At 41.1% G+C, this 25,034-nt stretch overlaps 1 protein-coding gene across 1 annotated transcript in view; it reads left to right on the top strand.

The window, feature by feature from the left end:
• Positions 1 to 238: 238 nt before the first annotated feature.
• Slc2a13 (solute carrier family 2 member 13) overlaps positions 239 to 25,034 on the top strand; it is a 343,464-nt gene continuing 318,668 nt past the window's right edge. The window contains exon 1 of the mRNA XM_042677720.1: positions 239 to 938. Within this exon, the coding sequence (XP_042533654.1) occupies positions 365 to 938 (574 nt within the window). The 5' untranslated portion in view covers positions 239 to 364. The remainder of the gene's footprint in view (positions 939 to 25,034) is intronic.

A 25,034-nucleotide genomic window follows, 5' to 3' on the forward strand; every position in this document is an offset into this window, starting at 1 on the left:
CTGCCCCGCCCACAGAGAGGCGAGGTTCCTGGAGGCTCCGCCCCTGCCTGGGTGCACGTGACCCCGGCCCCGCCCCCTCGGTCGCTCCGCAGCGCCAGCTCGGCAAGCGAGGGAGGCGTGAGGTGAGCTCGGGCGGCAGCGGCGGCGCGCGGCGGGGCGGCCCGCGACGAGGCGCAGCAACTTTGTCGCCTCGGACAGTGGCCGTGGCCGTCGCAGAGGGGACTGAGAGGCTGAAGGAAGCGGCAGCAGCGGCGCCAGCGGCGGCGGCGGCGGTAGCTCTTCCCGCCCGCTCGGGGCCGTCCGGTCCTCAGAGTCCGTCTTCCCTTTCACCGCTCCGGGCCACCCCGGTCCCCTTTCCCGCCCTATGTCCCGCAAGGCGAGCGACAATGTGGAGTACACGCTGCGGAGCCTGAGCAGCCTGATGGGCGAGCGGCGCAGGAAGCAGCCGGAGCCGGACGCGGCGAGCGGGGCCGGGGAGCGGAGCCTCCTGGCGGCCGAGTCCACGGCGAGCTTGCAGAGCGCGGGCGGCGGGAGCGGCGGCGGCGGCGGCGGGGCCGGCAGCGGCGGGGACCTGGAGCGCGCGGCGCGCAGGCAGTTCCAGCAGGACGAGACCCCCGCGTTCGTGTACGTGGCGGCCGCCTTCTCCGCTCTGGGAGGCTTCCTCTTCGGCTACGACACCGGCGTGGTGTCCGGGGCCATGCTGCTGCTCAAGCGGCAGCTCAGCCTGGACGCGCTGTGGCAGGAGCTGCTGGTGTCCAGCACGGTGGGGGCGGCCGCCGTCGCGGCGCTGGCCGGCGGGGCCCTCAACGGGGTCTGCGGCCGCCGCGCCGCCATCCTCCTGGCCAGTGCCCTCTTCACCGCCGGCTCGGCCGTGCTGGCTGCCGCCGCCAACAAGGAGACGCTGCTCGCCGGGCGACTGGTGGTGGGATTCGGCATCGGTGAGGCGTTTTTGTTTTCTAATTTTAATTTTGTTTTTGGGGGGCGGGGAGGGGGAGGAGGGGGTGCGCGGGACCCCAGCGCCCCGGTGAACGAATCCCCGACCACTTCGCGGGCCCCCGGAGCCCACCTCTTGGTGGGATCTCTAAAGCCATCTCTCCAGGTTTACCCAGGGTGGCGAAAATGGTCTCCTGGGCCGCGAACTTCCAGATGACCCGTTGGATCCTTGATCCAGCCTGAACCCGATGCAGCTTCTTGAGCTTGATGGTCCTTTCCGCGGACGCGGCGTCCATCTGTGCGATCCCTCTACTTGTGGGGTCCCTTACCCAGGACCCAGCCAGCGCTCATCAGCAAACAGTTTTCACTGAAGTCATTCTGAACTTGAACTCTTATTATTTTTGGTAGGTCGTGGGTCTTGAACTCAGGGCTTGCGTGCTGTCCCTTAGGGTGTGTTTTTTTTCCCCCTCAAGGCTAAGGCACTACCACTATGAGCCGCAGCTCCACTTCCAATCAGAACTCTTTTTTTTAAGACAGCTTACTTTAATCTCCGTTCCTTCTGTAGTCATTTCCTATTTCTCTTTTAGAGGGAATTCTCTGTCTCCCACCCCTCCCTCCCTCTCTCCCTCCCTCCCTCCCTCTTTCTCTCCACCCCCTCTCCCTCTCTCCCTCTCTCTGCTGTTTGTGTTTCCTTTCAGCTTTCACCGTGGTTCAAAGTGTACCCACGGACCCCTTGTTTTTATATCTTAAAAAAAAAAATCTGTATTTTTCCTCCTCATGCTTTCTAACTGGTGACTAAATTATCTATAGAAGGCCGTGTTATGTTCCTAAATTCATTTATGAGCTACTCTAGTGGATAAATGGATCCATCCCAAGGATGGGTGTTTGCAATTTACTTTTAAAACTAAGGGATTTAGGTTCTCAGGGAATTGATTTTAATTTTTTTCCTCATCCTGGTTGCTGAGCAGGGGAGGGGCAATTGGCAAGTTCTTGGTAGATGGAAGCCATTTGGAATCTTCCTAGTATTATTAGAAAGCACTTTTGAGGGAAAGTGGGGAGGTGGAACTTAAATCTCATAGTGATTTTTTTTTTCTGAGAGACTTGGTGGATACTTTTAAAAATATTTATTATTATTCAATGTGTTTGTGTGTCAGTCAGTCCTGGGGATTGAACTCAAAGCCTGGGTACTGTCCTTGAGAATTTTGCTCAAGGCTGGTGCTGTACCACTTGAGCCACAGCTCTACTTTTGGCTCTGTGTGTAGGTGTGTGGTGTGGTGTGTGTGTGTGTGTGTGTGTGTGTGTGTGTGTGTGTTTTGCTGGTTAATTGGAAAGCAGAGTCTCATGGACTTTTCTTTTTTAAACATTTTATTATTATAATTATCTTTAAGTAGTTGTGCAATGAAGTTCCCATTCTACAGAACAGTATATGAATATAAGGTGTCTGACAGCATTGTCACCCATCACTCCTAACCTACCCCATCTCTCACTTTTCTTTATTTTAAATTGAGATTAGGTGATTACATAAATTTCACATATTTCACCATATTGTGGAATAGTGGTACTTAGTTAAAGTCACAAACACATTTTAACCTCCACAAGGCAAATTGTCTTTATCATGTTCCATAAAATTTGTGCATTCTATGAGCTTTGACAATACAATTATTTCTTCTACATCAGATGATGTTTACATCTTTCCTTTTGCTTCCTGTAAACCATTCCTTCTTTTCCTCTCATTCTTCCCTTCCCATCGCTGTCTTTGGGTTTCTTAGTTCTTAATTCTTTTTCTTCTATGTCCAGTGCAGCTGAGAGACCCCTTTGTTGTCTGGTATTCTGTTTCCCACTGCATCCTCCTCCTGGCTTCCCTCCTTTACACACACACACACACACACACACACACACACACACACACACACGTGGTCAAGAACATGGAGTCATTTAGCAATGCTAGGACAAAATGAGTGGCTGTTCTTTGTTTCTTGAGTCCTGTTTATTTTGTCATATCTCCTTTTGGCTTTAGCATCCACATATCAGGGAGACCATGTGCTGTCTCTTTGTTCTTGGCTTACCTCGCTCAAAATAATTTGTTCTAGTTCCATCCATTTCCCTGCAAATGCCATTATTTTGTCCTTTCTAATGGCTGCATAATATTCCATTGTGTATAAGTACCACAATTTTTGTATCCATTCATCAGTAATGGGGCATATGGGTTGTTTCCATATCTTGGCTATTGTCAACAGTGCTGCAATGAACATGGAGGTGCATGTGTCATTGTATCCTGGTTCCAGTTGTTCAGGATAGATGCCTAGAAGTGGCATGGCTGGGTCATAAGGGAGGTCTATATTTAGCTTTCTGAGGACCCTCCAGACTGCTTTCCAAAGTGGTTGTATTAGTGTACATTCCCACCAGCAGGGCAATAGGGTTTCTTTCTCCGCATCCCCTCCAGCATTTGTCATTGGCTGAATTTAGGGCCATTCTGACTGGGGTAAGGTGGTATCTTGGGGTTGTTTTTATTTGCATTTCCTTTACAGCCAGGGATGATGAACATTTCCTCATGTGTTTCTTTGCTATTTTTATCTCTTCTTCTGAGAAGTCTGTCTTTAGTTCCCTTGCCCATTTAGTAATTGGTTTGTTAGGTTTGGGAGCGATTAGTTTCTTGAGTTCCCTGTATATACTGGATATTAAGTCCTTGTCTGATATATTGCTGGTAAATATTTTTTCCCAATTAGTTGACTGTCTTTCTGGTTTGTTTGCTATGTCTTTAGCTGTGCAGAAACTTTTTATTTTAAGGTCGTCCCATTTGTCGAGACTCTCCAATTTGTTGTGACCCTGAGATTCTGTTCAGGAAGTTCCTGCCTGTGCTTATAAATTCAAGCGTCTCTCCTAACTCTGCCCTGCAGTAGTTTCAGAGTATCAGGTTTATGTTAAGGTCTTTAATCCATTTTGAGTTGATGTTAGTGTAGGGGTGACAGGCTAGGGTCCACTTTTAGTTTTCTGCATGTGGCTTTTGAGGGAAAGTGGGGAGATATAACTTAAATCTCACTAGTGATTTTTTTTTTTCTGAGACTTGGTGGATACTTTTTAAAATGTTTATTATTCAGTGTATTTGTGTGTCAGTCAGTCTTGGGGATTGAACTCAAAGCCTGGGTACTGTCCTTGAGAATTTTGCTCAAGGCTGGTGCTGTACTACTTGAGCCACAGCTCTACTTCTGGCTCTGTGTGTGTGTTTGTGTGTGTGTGTGTGTGTGTTTTGCTGGTTAATTGGAAATCAGAGTCTCCTGGACTTTTCTGTGGGGGCTGGCTTCAAAACTTGATCCTCAAATCTCATCCTCCTGAGTAGCTAGCATGACAGTGTAAGCCACTAGTGCCCAGCATAATTCAGGTTTTTTTACATTTCCCTTAGGGCACTGTTGAAGTGTTCCTCATACTGTCTGAGGCTTATTTATTTTTTTGTGCCAGTCTAGGGCTTGAACTCAGAGCTTTTTCACTCAAAGCACTCTACCATTGGAGCCAGAGCTTCATGTCCAGTGTTTCAATGGTTGATTGGAGATAAGAGTCTTACAGAATTTCTTGCCTGGACTGGTTTTGAAACATGATCCTCAGATCTCAGCCTCCTGAGTAGCTAGAATTATAAGAGCTGTTGCTGCTCACCAGTTACTTTATTACTACTTGTTCCATGTGAATGTGCTGACCCCTTTTCCTAGGTTCTAAGGGGAAGCAAAGAGACTTACTCAACTCTGCATGCAAGACTCTGAGCCTAACACCTAGCTCACTGCACTTGACATCCTAAAGCTGTCATTACTGACTTCTCTTTTGTATGTATATTGCACTGCTAATTGGGGCCAGGCTCTAAGTAAAATGTGAAATTGGCAAATAAAATTCAAAATGACCAAGAAAAGAAAAATACATGTCGCTTTGTAGGAGAATGAACAATTTGTGCCTTTAGGATTCCTCAACCAATAACTTGCTGTAGGATCAAAGGACCAGGGTTGTTGCTGTTGTTATTTTGTGCTGCTATAGGATCTTGAACTCAGGGCTGAAGACCTCTTAATTTGCTTTTTCATTCAAAGCTGGCATTCTACCACTTGAGCCACATCTCCATTTCCAGGTTTTTTTTTTCCCCCCTTCTGATTATTTGGAGATAAAGGTCTCACACATTTTTCTCCCCAGGGTGGCTTTGAACCATGATCCTCAGATCAACCTCCTGAGTAGCTAGGATTACAGGTGTCAGCCACCAATTTGGACCACAATTCTTTTTTCCCATCCCCAGGTTCCTCTGCAAGAGGTATGTGAGAGTTTCCTTTTTGTTTTCTTGTGTTGGGGATAAGATCCATGGCTTTGACCAGGCTAGGCAAGTGCTCACCAAGGAGTAACATTCTTAGCCTTTGCTTTTTGTTTTTCTCTGACAGAGGAAGTGACATTTTAAAGTAGCAAGATTTGTTCAACTTGAGTCTCCCTTGTCATTTTGAAAGAGGTATTTTGGAGAGGGTTCTCTATGAAGCATCCAAGTATTAGATGGACATTTCAGCATTGTTTACTCTTTCTGACTGGAGCACTTGGACCTGTGTTGTGCATCAGGTTCTTATCCGGTATGTGCAGAATGGTGAGGAGAGGCTAATGGCAGTAAGAGCAGGCAGGTGGAGCCATAGCCAACTGGGGCCACAGCCAGATAGGACAAACCTCTTCTTAAGGGAGGCTCCCATAAATGGCCGAAGAGCTCAAAGGGTACATTTGTCTTCAAGAGAGTGGTATATTGACTGGGGATGAGGGAATGAGACAAGAACCATCTAAGGGAGGGAGTGAATACAGAAGGGCAAAAGGAGGACATGGTAGATGCAACAAAGAAATTGAAGCAGAGAGATTGGAAATGCATTGGAAATGCAGAATACATTAACAAAAATAGTTAGTTTCTGATTTGCTATCAGAAAAAAATACATCAAATTAGGATCTATGGTGAGTATGTAGCTGTATACATAAAATTCTTATACAATTTCAAGATGTCATTAGCCTTCCAAAAAGACAACTGTTATTTCTTGCTACAGGGAAAGGGGTTCCTAGCATAAACATTTTATTTGTTCCTTTCTGAGAGAAGCTAAACCAGTTTTGTTTGTTGAAGACACTGACTTTTCATGCAATCCTTTTTGTCTTTGTAAGTGGTTAAATTTTATGTGTGGCCTGTGGGGGGGGGGGGGGGAGATAACTTAGTCAAGGTTGGTTAAAAAAATATGATTTGTGGTATTTTTTCAAACACTTATGCAATCATAACTTACTTCCTCCATAAGTTTTACCTTGCAGGAAGAAGGCTCATGGAGACAGGGAGTTAATTTTGATTATTTACTAGGACATAGCTGAAATTTGTTGAACACATGGATGAATATTGAAAAAAAATTCATTGATGGAATAGTCTCTATCAAAACCACAAATAGCCCCCAAAAGAGCACATTATTGAAATATTTGAAAGGCTATGTAAAGGTTCTAATTGTAAGAGTTTAATGCAATCATTTATCTCATCAGCAAATGCTAATTAAGTTTCCCTTATTGATTGATTCTTTTAGATTTGGAGTAAGCAGTAATTAGATTAGATTTTAAAAAAAAATTCCACCCTGGAGGTGTTCATTCCAACACCTGTGGAGCAAGCAATTGAAAGGTAGTGGAGGATTCTCTCAAGTAGTAGAGAAAATATAGGTGACTGATTCTTTGTGGGGGGAGGGAGGAATAGGACACTGGACTAGGGAAGGCTTTACAGAAAATGGGTATTTCTGCTAGGGTTTGAAGGATAAATAGGAGTTGGGCAGGTAATGTACAGGGAGCCAGGAAACTGCATTGGTGTGTATTAGGAACAATGGAATAACTTAATGTTATCTCACCCCATCTTCCTGACTCGGAAACCAAGTCTTAATGTGGAAACATCTTACAGCAGCTAAATGAGGTCACTGATACTGTGTCAAGATTCTGGAAACAAGACTTTGGCTTGGTGGGGTGGCTCTAACCTGTAATCCCAGCTGCTGGGGAGATGGAGATGAAGTGCATCACAGACAACCTGGGTAAAAGTTAGCAAAACTTCATCTCAACCAATGAGCTGGGTATGGTAGCGTATACCTATTTGAGTTATATGCAGCAAGTGGAACTACTAGGATTAAATGTAAATGTGAGACTATATTAGGATAATAACTAATGAGAAAGGTCTAGAGGCTCAGGTGGTAGCAAGTACAGGACCCAGAGTTCAAACCCCTGTACCACAAACAACAACAACAACAACAAAAAACCCTCAAAGAATCTCTTTTTTAAATTCCAAGAATCTCTTTTTTTCAAAGAATCTCTTTTTTTCTTATTTTACTGGGTGATTAGGGAGATAACAGCAGGTGTGAAGGCACAATGGGAGAGCTGCACGATGGGATCATCATAGCTAGGGTCTTTGGAGGTTGGTAAAGGTGAGTGGGACTTACTTAAAGCATGTCTATCCAGGGCCATCCTTGGGAAGATTTTTTTTTTTTTTGGGTCCGTTCGTGGGGCCTGAACTCTGGGCCTAGGCACTGTCCCTCAGCTCTTCAGCTCAAGGCTAGCGCTCTACCACTTGAGCCACAGTGCCACTTCCGGCTTTTTTCTTTTTGCTTATGTGGTGCTGAGGAATTGAACCCAGGGCCTCAGGCATGCAAGGCAAGCACTCTACCACTGAGCCACCTTCCCAGCCCCCTTGGGAAGTTTTTAACCTCCTGTGACAAGTGTAATTACATTAAACATTCCTTGAATCTGACTTGTTGTTTAGTAAGTAAATGAAATGCTGTGGTTGTGACTTCCTAGCATAGGAAGAGTTTCTAGTCCCTTCAGCAATAGTGTGCTGTGGTGAATTGGTGCTAAATGAGTCATTCAGTGAAAGACTGAGCATATGAAATTATGGCCATTTGTGTTCTTTCTGGCTTCTGGATCCTATTTTCTTGAGGAGTTGCAACAAACAGTTCCAGTGACTTGTGAGTAGAGGTTTATCTTAGTTTTTTTTTTTTCCTTGTTGTTTTATTTTGGTTGGAAGGTGTTACTGAGATTTCAGCTCATGGCATTGTGCTTGCTAGATAAGAAGTTCTACCACTTGAGCTACACCCCAGAGTTATTTTAGTTTTTTTCATTTTGCCTCTGTTGGTCCTGAGAACAGGCTTTATTCATTGTCCCTACTAATTACCATTACCAACTGAACTTTTACAATATGAAACTTTAGATATCAAATAGCATTTTCTTCTCACATAGCATTTTTTGATCCCCAAAATTATAATTCCACAGGTTAATATTATTTATTTTTATCAATTTTTTAAAAGCAGACTATCTTTTAAGTAACACATCTTTATTTGTTGTTTATTTCATTATTGAGGTTTGAACTCAGGGCTTTTTGCTCGATATTTTGCTCAGGCTGGTATTCCACCACTTGAGCTATACATTCACTTCTGGCTTTTTGCTGGCTAATTGGAGTTTTAGGAGTCTCCTGGATTTTTCTAACTGGGATGGTTTCAAACCATGACTCATATCTCAGTCTTTTGAGTAACCTAGATTACAGGCATGAGCCACTAGTGCCTGGTTCAAATGCCATTTTTGATCCTAAAAGTTATTATTTATTTTATTTTATTCTTTAGCAGACTTGTGCCTATAATAATTCTTTAAAAAATCTGGTTAGTTACAGTAATATTGAAGGAATGTGAGTTTGTTCAAGTTTGCTTTATTTTCTGTGATTCTGTATCCCTGATAACTAACACCGTAAAGCATGCATAAAAAGGGCAGATTATAAGAACACAGCCATTGGTATACCTGTTGACATGCTCAGTCAGGAGGAAAAAGGCACATAAATGAGCCCTAACTCCTTGACATTGGCATTTAATGCTTCTTACAAGTGGTGATTTAGTGGCTGCATAGGGAAGGAACATCAGGGTATCTAGATTCTGATATTCACTGGTAGCAACCTTTTCCTTAGGGCTGATACATACTTTACACATCACTAGATTTGATAGAATCATCTTAGATGTACATCAGTTGCTGCTGTAATCCTCTGCTTAGTACTTCCTCCAGTGACACACAATTTATAGCTACTGATTGTGCCATATAATTGGCATATTACAACCTGTTGAGTGACTCTTTAAGAAATACCATATTTTTCAAATAGTCTTTTAAATATTGTTATTTAAAAAATCTTGTTTAGTTTGCTGTTTCTGTGACTTGAATGCAGTGCCTTTCACTCTTGTTCAGCTTGCTTGCTTGGCTGGTGCTCTATCATTGAGCCAGGCTTCCAGTCTAGTGTTTTTGCTGGATAATTGCAGGAACCTCAGACTTTTCTACCCAGACTAGCTTTGAGCCTTGAAGGTTTCAGCCTACAGAGTAGCTAGGACTAAAGGCCTTAAGGACCAGTGCCTGGCTCATCAGATAGTTCTTTAAATCTTACCTCTTAATATAAAGCAAATGGAAAATCTTGTTTGATTAAAAATTCATACAATATTGACATTGATGTCAATAAAACTTTTCTTTAACATAAATGTAGTTAGAAGCAGCCAGATTTTCAAATGAGCAGTTAATGTGGAATTTCTGGGAGAAAAGTAATAATGGGATTTGTTCTCTCTGCACTTCCATTTTTTTTTTTTATTGTGAGAATACCATACTGAGGAGTTACAATTACATGGGCAAGATAACGAGTACATTTTTTATCAAGCATTGTTGCCCCCTCTTTCTTTCCCCTTACATCCCTTCCCATACTCCCCCCCTCCCCCAACCCGATCCTCCCCCCCACCCCCCCACCAAAGTTGTAAAGTTCATTTTTTGACATAATGACTTGTACATCTCATTGTTGCAGTGGGTCCACCTGTAAAAGAATGACATTGCCCCATTTGTTAGGAAATGGAAAGATTTGGAAAAAATTACATTAAGTGAAGTAAGTCAGGCCCAAAGAAACATAGGTCACATGGTGTCCCTTATTTGCAATAACTAGTATATGTCTGAGTCAAGCAGAAAAGGTCAGATAAGTTGATGTTAGGGGAATGAACCCCAAGATAAGTATTCATATTTTTTTGTTTTTTTTTTCCTTTCATGCATTGTTTCTAACATATTTATAAGATGATTTCTATGTTGCTTTGTATGTCCCTCCCCCACGGTATAACCTATGCTTTCACTGTATTTGATGTTGGTATAATTTGTGGAGGGGAAGGGAAAAAAAACCACTTCCATTTTTTTGTGCTTGGATCTTTTTACAAGTAAGGCTTTTGAATTTGGATTGGTTCTCTGTAATGATTTGAAACCAGTAGGTAAAATGGACCTTCATTTGATTTTTGTTTCCATGTTATATACATACATACATTTTTGCTTCCCCCCTCCCTCCTTCTGATACCAGAAGGGTTACCTGCTACAGATTTATAGTGTGGATTATGACTTAATTATGTTTGCTCTGTAGGATTGCCACACCCTTTCGTTCAGTGAGTTGTCAGGCCCCTGACTAGTGTCTTCATGTGACTTCTGAAGAACACGTTGCCATGTTTCCCACTTCTGTGTTAAAGCTCAAAGAACACCAAGTTAACTAATGGTCTTTGATTTGAACAACCTTACTAGTAAAACTTGGGAATGGAACTCCCATGGTGATGCTCTCTAAGGGTATGGGTTTGTTTCTCTGTCAGGTAAAGAATTAAGAGACAGTGGATATTCATATTATCATAAAAATATTTTATGAAATGAACTCTAAGAAAAGGAACAAGAGACTTTCTTAGTTGCTGTTTTTGTTTTCTTTTCCTTTTATCTTGTCTTTGGTAGGTAAGGGGGGCACAGAAAAGGTGAACAACTACAACGGTGGTACTCACTAGACACTATATGGAAAATGAGCTGTACATCTTGTGGGTGGGAACAGGAGGGAAAAACTGGAAGTGAGCGAGGGAAGGGGAGACATGGTTCAAAAAGAAATGTACTCATTACCTGACTTATGTAACTGGTTGATTGGGAGCCCAGAGCATTATGGGAAGAGGGAGTACCATGACTGGCCGGCCATGTATTATTTCTCAAGTGTTTTGTCTGCTCTCTCCTTTTATTCCCTATCTACCTAAAGGAGGAAGCTTAATTCTTCTTCAGTGGCAAGCAATCTTGATCTCACCTTTACCTTTTGCCTGGAACCATCAGAGTTAATATATAGCCACACTGGGGCTGGGAAGATGGCTCAGTGGTAGAGTGCTTGCCTTGCATGCCTGAGGCCCTGGGTTTGATTCCTCAGCACCACATAAGCAAAGTGAAAAAAGCTGGAAGTGGCGCTGTGGCTCAAGTGGTAGAGCGCTAGCCTGGAGCTGAAGAGCTGAGGGACAGCGCCCAGGCCCAGACTTCAGGCCCCAGAACCGGACCCAAAAAAAAAAAATAATAAATAGCCACACTGCTAAGATTACCTCTTGTAACAAGTAGCATAACATCCCTTGGTGCCAACCTCCCCCCTCAAAAAAATCCCCCAAACTTCAAATTCTTACACTTCCCCTCCCCATTAATTTGTTTTTCCTGGGTGGGGGGGGGGAGGAGTTGGGGAAGTGGAGAGAGAAGGGATAGTAGGGGAAAAACAAAGGAGGTAACAATGCTTGATAGGAAAAGTACTCATTACCTTACTCATGTAACTAATCCCTCTGTACAGTATTTTTACAATAAAAATATATATGGAAAAAAAGAATTAGATTTTTCTAGATGGAGAAAGAGAGAAAATAAAAGGCCAATTGCTTTTTAGCAAGCCTTTTATTTTTTAATTTTTTTTTATTGTAAAGATACTTACAGAAGGGTCCCAGTTACATGAGCAAGGTAATGAGTCCATTTCCTATGGAGCATTGTTACATCCTCCTTTATATTTCCTCCTCACCTCCCCAGCTCCTCCCTCCTCTCCCCAGCAAAGTTGTAAAGTTTTTTTTTTTTCCTCTTCTCTCACCTTTTTTAAAATTTTATTTGTGAACATACTGTACAGAGGGGTTACAATTACATGGGCAGGATAATGCGTACATTTCTTACCAAGCATTGCAGCCTCCTCCTTTGTTTACCCTTCACATCCCTTCCCAGCCTCCCCCTTCCCCCTCCCAATCCCAATCCTGCCCCCCCCCCCCACCCCCTCGCACCAATGTTGTAAAGCTCGTTTTGGACATGACAACTTGTACTTCTCATTGTTGCAACCGGTCCATCTGTATCCTTAAACGACTTGTTTTTCCCCATCTCCTCCACAAGTTATACTGACATCAAATATAGTGAAAGCAGGGGTTATGCTGTGGGGGAGGGGCATAGAAAGCAACAAAGAAATAATCTTATAAATGCATTAGAAACACATGCATGAAAGAAAAAAAAACATTAAAATACATATCTAAGGGTTCATTTTCCTAACATCACATTATCTGACCTTTTCCCCTTGACTCATACATATTCTAGTTATTGCAAATAAGGGAAACCATGGGACCTATGTTTCTTTGGGCCTGGCTTACTTCACTTAATATAATTTTTTTCCAAGTTTTTCCATTTCCTAACAAATGGGGCAATGTCATTCTTTCTGATGGAGGCATAGAATTCCATTGTGTATATATACCACATTTTCTTGATCCATTCATGTACTGAGGGGCATCTGGGTTGGTTCCATATCTTAGCTATGGTAAATAATGCTGCAATAAACATAGTTGTGCTGGTAGCTTTAGTGTGGTCTTGTTTGTAAACATTTGGTTAAATGCCCAAAAGTGGGATTGCTGGGTCATAGGGGAGTTCTATGTGAAGTCTTTTGAGGAACCTCCATACTGCTTTCCAAAGTGGTTGAACAAGTTTACATTCCCACCAACAATGAAGTAAGGTTCCTTTCTGTCCACATCCCCTTCAGCATCTGTTGTTGTTAGAGTTCTTGATTTTTGCCATTCTAACTGGAGTGAGGTGGTATCTCAATGTTGTTTTGATTTGCATTTCTTTTATGGCTAGGGATGTTGAGTATTTCTTCATGTGTCTATTGGCCATCCTTCTTTCTTCTTCAGAGAAGTTTCTCTTTAAGTCTTTCGCCCACTTATTTATTGGGCAGTTGTTTCTTTGAGGATTTGTTGTTGGGGGATTTAATTTTTTGAGTTCCAAGTATATTTTAGATATGAGACCCTTGTCCGTTGTATGGCTAGTAAAGATCTTCTCCCAATCTGTGGGCTTTCTATTGATCTTGGTAGCTATGTCCTTTACCATGCAGAAGCTCTGCAACTTTATGCAATCCCATTTGTCCAACCTTTCTTTGATTTGTTGTGTTTCCGGGTCTCTATTCAGAAAATTTCGGCCTGAGCCAAGGAGACCTAGGGTTTCTCCTATTCCATCCTGTAATGTTTTCAGAGTGTCTGCTTTGACTTCGAGGTCTTTGATCCATTTGGAGTTGATTCTGGTGCAGGGTGATATATAAGGATCTAGCTTTAGTTTTCTACAAGTAGTTAACCAATTTTGCCAGCACCATTTACTGAAGAGGCTGTCTTTCTTCCATTCTATTGTTTTAGCTCCCTTATCGAAGATTAGATGGCTATAGGTCTGTAGGTTCATTTCTGGGTTTTCAATCCTATTCCATTGGTCCTGAGGTCTGTTCTTATGCCAATACCAAGCTGTTTTGATTACTATGGCTTTATAGTAGAGTTTGAAATTTGGTATTGATATTCTTCCAGCAGTGTTCTTTCCGTTGAGGAACGTTTTTGCTATTCGGGGTCTTTTATTGTTCCATATGAATTTTTGGATTGCCTCTTCTATTTCCTTGAAGAATGAGGTTGGAATTTTGATAGGTATCACGTTGAATTTGTAGATAGCCTTGGGAAGTATTGCCATTTTCACCATGTTAATCTTTCCAACCCAGGAGCATGGGAGGTTTTGCCATTTTTTAAGTTCTGTGTTGATTTCCTTTTTCAAGATTTTAAAGTTTTCATCATAGAGATCCTTAACTTCTTTGGTTAACTCCTAGGTATTTTATTTTTTGTGGGGCTATTACAAATGGAGTTGCTTTCCTAATTTCAGCCACACAAAGTTGTAAAGTTTGTTTTCAACTTACTGTCTTGTACATCTCATTGTGTCCTGCATCCTTATTTCAGCATTTTGTTATTTCCCTTCCCCTCCCCAAATTAGAAAAAAATACATATACAAGATGCAGGGCACCATAATCAAATACAATGACAACAGGGATTGTACCATGGGGGAAGAACATACAAAAGAAACAAAAAAATCACATAGTACATTATAAGTACATTAAGAAGAACAACAACAAAGATAAAACCTCTTGTGCCCCTATCTTGGGGTTTATTTTGCTTAGCATCAGTTTACATGGTCATATGTACATAGCTTTTGACCTCTTCTGCTTAGCAAGCCTTTTATTAAATACTAACACCACTCTGTGGACTGGTATTGTTTGCGATCCATTGTCTTAAGCCACATGGCAGAAGCCAGGTGTCACAGCAGGGTAGTGTGATGTGACAATTTGTCACCAGTGGGCACCATCCTTGGTGTGGATGTGATTTCTGCATCTTAGTGTCCTGTTGCAGGCAGAATTGATTGCTCAGCAGTTCAGTTGCCAATTCCCAGTTCAGCCCTGGGAATATCTCATATTTGTGGAAGGTCTCATATGCTAATGTGGCCTTCATAGTAACTCCTGGGGAGGTGGTGAATGCTTACTTCCAAGTAAGGGGATACTGAGGCAGAGAGCTGAAGTAAGTTTTTCATGGATGCAAGACTCCTGGTAAGAGCATGGTTGGCACTCAAGAGGTCTGATTTGGTAACCTTTCTCCCTAACTAGGTAGCAAGATTGTCCTGTGCCGTAATGTTATGGGAACATTACTCTTGGTTTTAATAGAGCCTCCCTCTCAACTTTCTCTCCCCGTCCCTCCTTTCTCTTCCTCCCTCTTCTTCCTCTTTTCCCTGGAATTTGAACTTAGGGTTTCATGCTCTCACTTGACTTTTTCACTCAAAACAGGAGCTATACCACTTGAGCCATACCTCTAGCTCTGGTTTTTTGTTGGCTGGTTGGAGTCTTTTGGATTTGTGTGTCCAAGCTGACTCAGATCCTGGACCCTCAGATCTCAGTCTCCTGAGTAGCTATTGGAAGCCAACATCACTACCATTTTCTTTTCCCCTCTTCCCTCTTCCCTACCTCTTTCCCTTCCCTTTTTTTCTAATTATATAGAGACACTTTTTTTTCTTACTGATTAAACAACATTGAATTTACTATGCCAGCCATTTCTAGTCATGTTAAGACTAGATACACAAGGAATCTCTAGACTATTTTGTTGTAAAACTGAAATTCTTTATCACTTAAACATTAATTTCCCCTTCTGAGTTCTCCCTTGGTCACCACCTTTGTATTTTTTATGATTTTTGAATCAAAATTGTGGCCTGAGATAGAATTTTCTTTCTTTTTTTTTCATTGTCTGCATGCTGTTCCTCTCACCTTGTCTCTATCTTATCTGTCTCTTGTGTGTGTTTGGTTTGTACATGTGTATGTGTACACTGCATTTATCTGGCTACCTATTGATATGAATTGAATCTTCCTCTTGACTGTTGTGGGTAATGCTGTGGATAATAATAGGAGGGCAGATATTTCATTGAGAACTTACCTTGTATTTTTTGGGATATATATTCATAAGTAGAGTTGCTGGAACATTTTAATTTCTTGTAGCATCGGTATGCCCTTATCCACAGGGGCTGCGCCATTTCACCTTAGTATCAGTAGTGCACAAGAGTTCCAGTTTGCATCTTAGCCAGCCTTTCTATTTTCCTCTGTTTCGATTATGGCCTTCTGATGGAGGTGAGGTAATACCTCGTCATAGTTTTCCTTTACATTTCTCTTATGCTACCCTTTTGAGCTGAGCTTCTGAGTATCTTTTTATATGCATGGTGGCCATTTGTATATCTTCTTTTGGTAATTTTGCAGTCTCATTAGTTACTATTCCTTTTTTGGGGATGGTGGTGGTGGTGGCTTGAACTCAGTGCCTGGGTGCTGTTCCTTAAATTTTTTGCACCCAAGACTAGTACTCTACCACTTGAGTCAGAGCTTGAGATGAGTCGCATGGACTTATCTTCCATGGGGAATAATTAGATCAAACTGCAGTCCTCAGATCTTAGCCTTCTGAGTAGCTAAAATTGCAAGCATGAGCCACTAGTGACTAGCCACAATCGTTTTTAGACTTTCCTACATGGGCTGTGGTCTCACTTCAGTCCTCAGATTTCAGCCTGCTGAGGAGCTATGATTATAGGTGTGAGTCACTGGTGCCCAGCAGCTATTTATTTATCTTTATTTATTTTGTCGGTCATGAAGCTTGAACTCTGGGCCTGGACGCTCAATGCCAGCGCTCTACCACTTGAGCCACAGCGCCTCTTCCCCACAATTCTTTTTAAAGCAAGTTATTTTTGTTATTAAGTTATAGGTTCTTCTATATTTTGAATATGCATTCCTTATCAGATATATGATTTGCAAATATTTTCTTGAATTCATTGGGCTGCCTTTTCACTGTTGTTTGCTCCCTTTAATGTACAGTTTTAAAATTTGATATTACTCCCATTTGGCTATTTCTCCCCTGCCCCTCCCCCCAACCCCCCCTGGTCATGGGGCCTGAACTCTGGGCCTGGGCGCTGTCCCTCAGCTCTTAAGCTCAAGGCTAGCACTGTACCACTAGAGCCACAGTGTCACTTCCAGCTTTTTCTGCTTATGTGGTGCTGAGGAATGGAACCCAGGGCCTCATGCATGCAAGGCAAGCACTCGACACTGAGCCACCTTCCCAGCCCCCTATTTTCCTTTTTGCTGTTTAAACTTTTGGTATAATAGTAAGAAATCTCATCTAGTCCAATGTCTCAATGCTTTTTCCTAATGTTTTCTGATAAGAGTTAACGTAGTTTTAGGTCTCCTGTTTAGATATTTAAACCATTTAGAATATTTTGTATGGGATATAAGTAGTTAGCATGTTCATATGTACTGTTCCCTTCTATTTTCCCATCTGACTGTTAGATACCTTTTCTTCTGAACATTACTTTAAAAATACGAACTTTCATTTGGGAGCTGGTGTCTTAAGCCTGTAATCCTAGCTACTCAGGAGGCTGAGATCTGAGGACTGAGGTTTGAAACAAGCCCAGGCACACAAATCTGAAAGATTCTTGTCTCCAATTAATCAGCAAAAGCCAGAAGTGGAACTGTGGCTCAAGCCTTGAGCCAAGGCCCTGAGTTCAAGATCCAGTACTGACATGTGCCTGTACACACACACACACACACACACACACACACACACACACACACACACACACACACACACACACACACACATATGCACACACAAACTTTTAATATTTCTAAAATCTCAGCTACAAGGGAGGCCGAGGCAGGAAAATGAGTAGCCTGAGCTCAGGAATTCAAGGCTGGCTGAAGTAGTCAGCCTTCTGTGTCTTTAAGCAAATACTAACCAGCCAACAAACACACAAAACAATAAAATCCCTGAGTCTTTTAAAGGTTAATTAACCTTTAATTAACAGTGATTTCTGAGAAAGAAACTTAAATTGCTTAAAACAGTCTTGCCATTGCTAAGATCCATGCACTCCATCATTAAGCAAATATGAATATTGCTCGTACTGTTTATCCCTTGTTAGCCTGTGGTTTTTCTCTCTACTTGGAATTTGCTTTGCCATAATATCTTTATCTGTTTTCCTGCCATTATTTACTGAGTGGTTGTTGGATGCTTGATAAACAGTGATAAAACCCAGTTCTTGTTTTTGAAAGGCCTCAAACAGTACTGTATTGTGTGGATGGGCCTAAGATAGGTTGGTGAACATCTTAGAGATAATTGTTTATGGGCCATGTCAGTAACTCTGCTGAGTGATAGCTTTGTCTTTGGGCCACATGCCTGGCAAGGGACCACTTCATTCCTTGTGATGGATCATTTTAGAGCATGGCTTCTCTTCCCTGCTAGAGCAGGCATACATTGGGGTTGGGTAGATTAGAGTTGTAGTCAATAGTCTGTACTTCCTTCCACTGTATGGATATTAAGTTCTAAAGAATTCATGAAAATTAATACTCAGCAGAACACCACTGTAGTTGAATATTAGAAACTTACTGCTAGGAATTTAATTGCTGCATGGTAATGAAGAGGGTGGAGAAACAAGGTGGTGGTGTAATTAAACCTCAGAATGCAAGCTGCCTATCTTGTCTTTCAAGTGTCAGGCCACTTCCTTAGCTGGTGAGTGCATAGCAGGTTATCTCTAGTGCTTCAGTTTCCTCCTTTGCCTGGCAGGGTAGTTTTGAAGATTTAAGTGAGTGTGTACTTGTCCCATGCCTGGCCAAGCCAAGCATCAGTGTTTGTTAAACATTTTCCACAAGCTTGTTTAGCCACTGTCAATTTAGGATTATGTGTCTCGGTTTCTGAGTGTGTCAAGTGAATGTTACAGAAGCAGTTAAAAATGTTCTGGCAAAACTTTAAAAACCTGAAAAAGGAAATCAAAACAGAACTTAGAAAGTGGCAAAAACTCCCATGCTCCTGGATTGGAAAGATCAACATCATGAAAATGGCAATACTTCCCAAGGCTATTTACAAATTCAATGCGATACCTATTAATATTCCAACCTCATTCTTCAAGGAAATAGAAGAGGCAATCCAAAAATTCATATGGAACAATAAAAGACCCTGAATAGCAAAAAACGATCCTTAACAGAAAGAACAGTGCAGGAGGAATATCAATACCAAATTTCAAACTCTACTACAAAGCCATAGTAATCAAAACACCTTGGTACTGGCACAAGAACAGACCACAGGACTAATGGAATAGAATTGAAAACCCAGAAATGAACCTAAAGACCTATAGCCATCTAATCTTCAATAAGGGAGCTAAAATAGAATGGAAGAAAGACAGCCTCTTCAGTAAATGGTGCTGGCAAAACTGGCTAACTACTTGTAGAAAACTAAAGCTAGATACTAATACATCACTCTGCACCACAATCAACTCCAAATGGATCAAAGACCTCGGAATCAAAGCAGACACTCTGAAAACATTACAGGATGGAATAGGAGAAACCCTAGGTCTCCTTGGCACAGGCCAAAATTTTCTTAATAAAGACCCAGAAACACAACAAATCAAAGAAAGGTTGGACAAATGGGATCGCGTGAAATTGCAGAGCTTCTGCATGGCAAAGGACATAGCTAGCAAGATCAATAGAAAGCCCACGGATTGGGAGAAGATCTTCACTAGCCATACAACAGACAAGGGTCTCATATCTAAAATATACCTGAAACTTAAAAAATTAAATCCCCAAAAACAAATCTTCAAAGAAACAACTGCCCAATAAATAAGTGGGCTAAAGACTTAAAGAGAAACTTCTCTGAAGAGGAAAGAAGGATGGCCAATAGACACATGAAGAAATGCTCAACCTCCCTAGCCATAAAAGAAATGCAAATCAAAACAACATTGAGATACCACCTCACCCCTGTTAGAATGGCTATAATCAAGAACTCTAATAACAGATGCTGGAGGGGATATGGATAGAAGGGAACCATACTTCATTGTTGGTGGGAGTGTAAACTTGTTCAACCACTTTGGAAAGCAGTATGGAGGTTCCTCAAAAGACTCCACATAGAGCTCTTCTATGACCCAGCAATCCCACTTTTGGGCATTTACCCAAATGATCACAAACAGGGCCACACTAAAGCTACCAGCATGACTATGTTTATTGCAGCATTATTTACCATAGCTAAGATATGGAACCAACCCAGATGCCCCTCAGTACATGAATGGATCAAGAAAATGTGGTATATATACACAATGGAATTCTAAGCCTCCATCAGAAAGAATGACATTGCCCCATTTGTTAGGAAATGGAAAGACTTGGAAAAAATGATATTAAGTGAAGTAAGCCAGGCCCAAAGAAACATAGGTCCCATGGTTTCCCTTATTTGCAATAACTCGTATATGTCTGAGTCTAGCAGAAAAGGTCAGATAAGTTGATGTTAGGAGAGTGAACCCCAAGATAAGTATTCAAATGTTGTTTTGTGTTTTTTTCCTTTCATGCAGTTGTTTCTAACATATTTATAAGATGATTTCTTTGTTGCTTTGTATGTCCCTCCCCCATGGTATAACCCATGCTTTCACTGTATTTGATGTTAGTGTAATTTGTGAAGGGGAAGGGAAAAAACAAATCGTTTAACTAGGGATACAGGTGGACCCATTGCAACAATGAGATGTACAAGTGATTATGTGGAAAAATGAACTTTACAACTTTGGTGGGGGATGGGGGGAATGTGAAGGGATGGGAAGGGGAAATAAAGAGGAGGCAACAATGCTTGATAAGAACTGTACTCGTTATCTTGCCCCTGTAATTGTAACTCCTCTGTATGGTATTCTCACAAAAAAAAAGGCAAAAAAATGTTCTGGCATATGAAAATATCTTACCCTTAATTAGAGACATGTATATCAATGCTTCAACATTCTTTTTTACAGATACATGAAGTCATTATATTTCAGTAAGTATCCTATTGAGTTATTAAATTTATATTAATCTACAATATAAATTGAACAAATTAGGAAGACAAAGTTAGCCATTTAGAAGCTGGACAGTGCTGTCTTTCAGGGTTCAGTTTATATCACGTGAGATTTACTTACAGTAAAATTCCAGATGGAATTTTCAAATGGGTCTTGGAAAAAGTTATATGCATAGGTGGAGTGAAGGGACAGAATGTTTCTGGGGGATGTGAGGTTGGTGCTTTACCTGTATATATTGAGGTGTGTGCATAGTCTTTTGGTGATGTGGAAGATCTGGAAGTAATGATGTGACCAGATCTATCAGAGTCATGTGCATAGGAGATGGTCAGGGCTGTGATACTGCACCTTTTCTGTCCTGTACTTGTTTAATATGTCTGTTTATAATCAAAACAGTTCAGTTCCCACTAGAGAAGATACATCTGCCTTTTAGTAGTGATCTCAGTAAAAAAAAAATTGAAAATAACAGTTTGGGATAAAAAGAATTTTAGTAGTTGCTGTCATGTATCAGTCCACCTCCATATTTGAAGTTTATGACTTCAAGTTAGGAACTCATTTTAAAGAGAAAATTGGAAACAAAAATTATGTACTGATAGTAAGGGACTAATCATGAGCCATTTAATATCTGAATAGCAACTACTTGTAGTCCTTCCCTTCCCCCCATCCCAGGGTTTACACTGTTCACCTGCTTCTTTGTGGGAACTCTACCATGTGGGTTACAGCTCCAGCCCAACTTTTTGCTGGTTATTGTAGGGATAGACTTTCCTGCCTGGACAGGCTTTGAGCTTTGATCCTCTGAACTTCAGCCTCCTAAGTAGCAGGATTACAGGTGTGTGCCACCAGTACATAGCTGCAACTACTTACAGTTTTTGAAAGAAAATTATAAAACTTTCATAAATTATATATAATCATATAATGCACTGGAAGTGAGTTGGAAGCATTGGACTATGGCTTTTAAAAGAGTCTTGAAACATAGGTGTCGTCTTAAATTTATATTAGGATAACATCTGATTCAGTGTTTGGCCTGCTCAGTTAATTTTAATACTTATCTGCATGTATGGAAATAGAACAGGGAGACCTACTGAAATTGTTTCAATAATCAATTAGGAAGGGATGGTAGAAATGGAAATGATGCATCTGGTTGGGGTACATTGTATGTATATGTGGAAATGTCACAATGAAACCTGCCTTTGTACAAATACATGGTAGTAAAAATCTTGAGACAAAATTTACTAGGAGATATAAAGCATCTAGCCCTAGAACAATGGCTACTCAGGAGGCTGAGGTCTGAGGCTAGACCAAGCAGGAACCCCAGTTAGAATGGCTATAATCAAGAATGGAACCCAGTTAAATGGCTATAATCAACACAGCAGGAAAGGATTATTAACGAGTTAAGACAAGGGAATAAGAGTATGAATAAGAATAATAGTGAAATTGACATGCCATAGTGTTAGTAGTAACGTAAGAATAAAGTGATTTTCTTATCAGTGGCGTCTTCCAAATCATTCATATCTATATACCTATATTTGTTTAAATTTTGTCATTTTTATTTTTTGTGCCCATCCCAGCTCTTGAACTCAGGGTCATGGCAGCTGTACCCTTAAGGTTTTTAAAAAGTTCAAGGCTAGTGCTCCCCTACTTGAGCCACAGCTCCACTTCTGGCTTTTTGTTGAGTGATTGGAGAAAAGAATCTGACACATTGTCATGCTGCCTGGGCTGGATCTTAGCCTTCTGAGTAGCTAGAGATTATAGGCATGAGCCACTAGTGCTTGGCTTATAATTTTTAAGCAGAGACAAGGTAAAATTTTAACTAAATTTCTTAAAAGAAAATGTGTTCATCCTCAATCTATTAGACTATTAATAACAGGAAAAAACATAGTAAAAGAACTCTTGGGAAAATGTTTTATCCTTGTTAATAATTTCAAGTGAGAATTAAGAGAACATCCTACTTATTAGCAAATTATGAGAAAAATATTATCAGACCCAGCTGTTCCCTAGACAGACATGAAAAATGGAAAAAATTATAAATTGTAGATTGTAGATAATAGACATATTTAATATGCCCTGTTCATTTGTTCTTCATTCAACAAACTTAATTAGAGTTTCTGATGCATATTAGATTCCTAAGTAAATACTTGAATACAGAGATTAACATGGGGAGGTCTGTGTTTCTGGAGTTCATTGCTAAAACTAAGATTATTTGGCCTAGACTTTTCATTGGGGGGTTATAATGGAAGGAAATTAAAAACTCACTTTACATTGATGCATTTATTGATATATAATAATTCTAAAAGATTTGGAGAAATTGTCCAGTTGCTAGTGGTTGAAAAATGGTAAGGTAGGCCATGCAATGTGGTAGAACATCCCATTGTCTTTTAATTTGATCTCCTGTAGACCTTAGAACCTACAAAATTCACAATAAGCCTTAAGAATAGAACCTACTTATATGGGCACATTAACTGCAATGACCTAAAAATCATAGCTGGACAGCATTTGGAAGAAGGCATACATTTGCATATGTGGTTTCCATAGGGTAGAAGAGTCTCTGCCTGACTTTTTTTCTTTTTTTTTATATTTGTCATTATCTTTTTACTTATAATTCAGATTTTTGTTTTAAAATACACAGACATGTGACAAAGGACTGAAGGAATGGATTATTTTCCACATTCAATTTTATCTCTTACTCTATTTGGAATGAAGTTTTTAAGAAACAATGATAAAAATACAGGAATCGAATTATATGAAAGCAAGGTAGGTATATTTTCTCCCTTGAATTTTTAATTCATTGCATGAACTAGCAAGGCCTCATGATGTGTGAAGTACTGTTCTTGTATCTTGAATTGCTTTTGGACTGAAAGTCCTAAACCCCATTTTCTTTATGTTTCCTTAGATGTCCCTGTCTGTGCCCTTTCTCCTCTAGCTTGGCCCTTCTGTTCCTGTAGGATACTGTCTTCTTCTAGCTAAGAATAGCCCTCTTGTGCTAGTCAGCTTGCTATAATTGTGACAAAATATTTAAGACAGATGAGTGCCTATGACTCACATCTGTCATCCTAGCTACTCAGGAAGCTGAGATCTGAGGATTCCAGTTTGAAGGTTGCATGGGTAGGAAAGTCTATGAAACTCTTATCTCTAGTTAATCACCAAAAAGTTGGACAAGAAGCTGTGGCTCAAGTAGTAGAGTGCTTGCTGTCTTTGAGCAGAAAAGTTCAGGGACAACTGCTTAGGATCTGAATTCAGGCCCCAGGACTGGCATGTGGGCGTACACACATATACACACACAACGTAAAAGAAATCTGGTTCATGATTTCAGAGCTTTTAGTCCATGGTCACCTGGTTTCCTTGCTTTGGGTTGGGGATGGACAGAGTGTCATGGTATAAGGAGTGCATGTTGGAGGTCTGTTCATCTCTTGATAACGGAGAAGCAAAGAGGTAGGGGGTCAGGGTCTCAGCAACCCCTTCAAGGGCATGTCTCCATTGATGTAGGTTCTCACCACTGATAGATACCACCACCTTCTGAAGTTTCCATCATTTTCCAATAGTTACCAGGCTGGTAACCAAATTTTTAATGCATGTCTGTTTGTCATTTAAAATGCAAACCACAACACACTTCTTCTTAAACCTATCATTCTGTGGCTACTTTCTCTTAACATTTCCCCTGTCAATGGCTCATTCCCTTAAACTTCCACCTATACTGCTATTTTTGCCATCTTTTGAAAAGGAAATGCCATTTTAATCAGTTTGATGTTGTTAATGACTGAATTGCCTTAGATCACAAACCTTAAAAGGCAGAAAGGTTTTATTTCAGAGCTCTCAGTCAATGGTTGCCTGATCCCATTGCTTCAGGCCTGTGGTGACATAATATGTCATGGTGGAAACATTGGTGGAGGAGGTCTATTCATTTCATGGGGGCTGGACAGCAAAGCTAGAGGTGGAGGTTGAGGTCCCAACATCTACTTGAAGGATATACTCAGTGAACAACTTCCTTCAATTAGGCCTTACTTTGACTTTATCTTTGATAGGAAGGGATAAAGGTTCCATCACTTCCCAAGCTGATGATAGAGTCGTTATTAATTTGCGTTGGGGAGACACTGAAGATACAGACTAAGACTGTGCATAGTGACTAATGCCTGTAATCCCAGTACCTGTACTGCTGAGGTGAGAGAATGGGAAGTGTGAAGCCATCTTGGACCACACTGTAAGACCCTATGGAGAGAGAATGGGGGAGGGGAGATGGAAGATATAGAGATGGAGAGATATCCAAATTATAGCACATCCTTTTTCCTCCATTTCATCTTTCAGTTACTGTCCCCAATCTCCTTTTCTTTACACAACCCAGTGGCTTATATTCCTTTTCTTTCCGTTGTCTCCTCCATCCTTCCCTGAATAGGTTTCCCTAAGCCACCCAACAGCATTGCTTGTGTCAAGATCACTAAGCCCAATGTTGTTCAGTCTTCCTCCCATTATCCTATCAAGGGCAGCTGGCAGCAAACCAGGTCTGTTGGAATCACATTCTTGGCTTCTGGGCTACCATTCTCCTTTGGGTTCCTCCTTAGCTTGCTATTTCTCAGTCTCTCATGAAGATTCCTCCTCACTTGTAGTCCACAGCCTGGACAGTCCAATGACCATATTCAGAGCTG

The sequence above is a fragment of the Dipodomys spectabilis genome, unplaced genomic scaffold (assembly GCF_019054845.1).
Source record: "Dipodomys spectabilis isolate Male_0828 unplaced genomic scaffold, ASM1905484v1 ptg000039l, whole genome shotgun sequence".
Classification (NCBI taxonomy): domain Eukaryota; kingdom Metazoa; phylum Chordata; class Mammalia; order Rodentia; family Heteromyidae; genus Dipodomys; species Dipodomys spectabilis.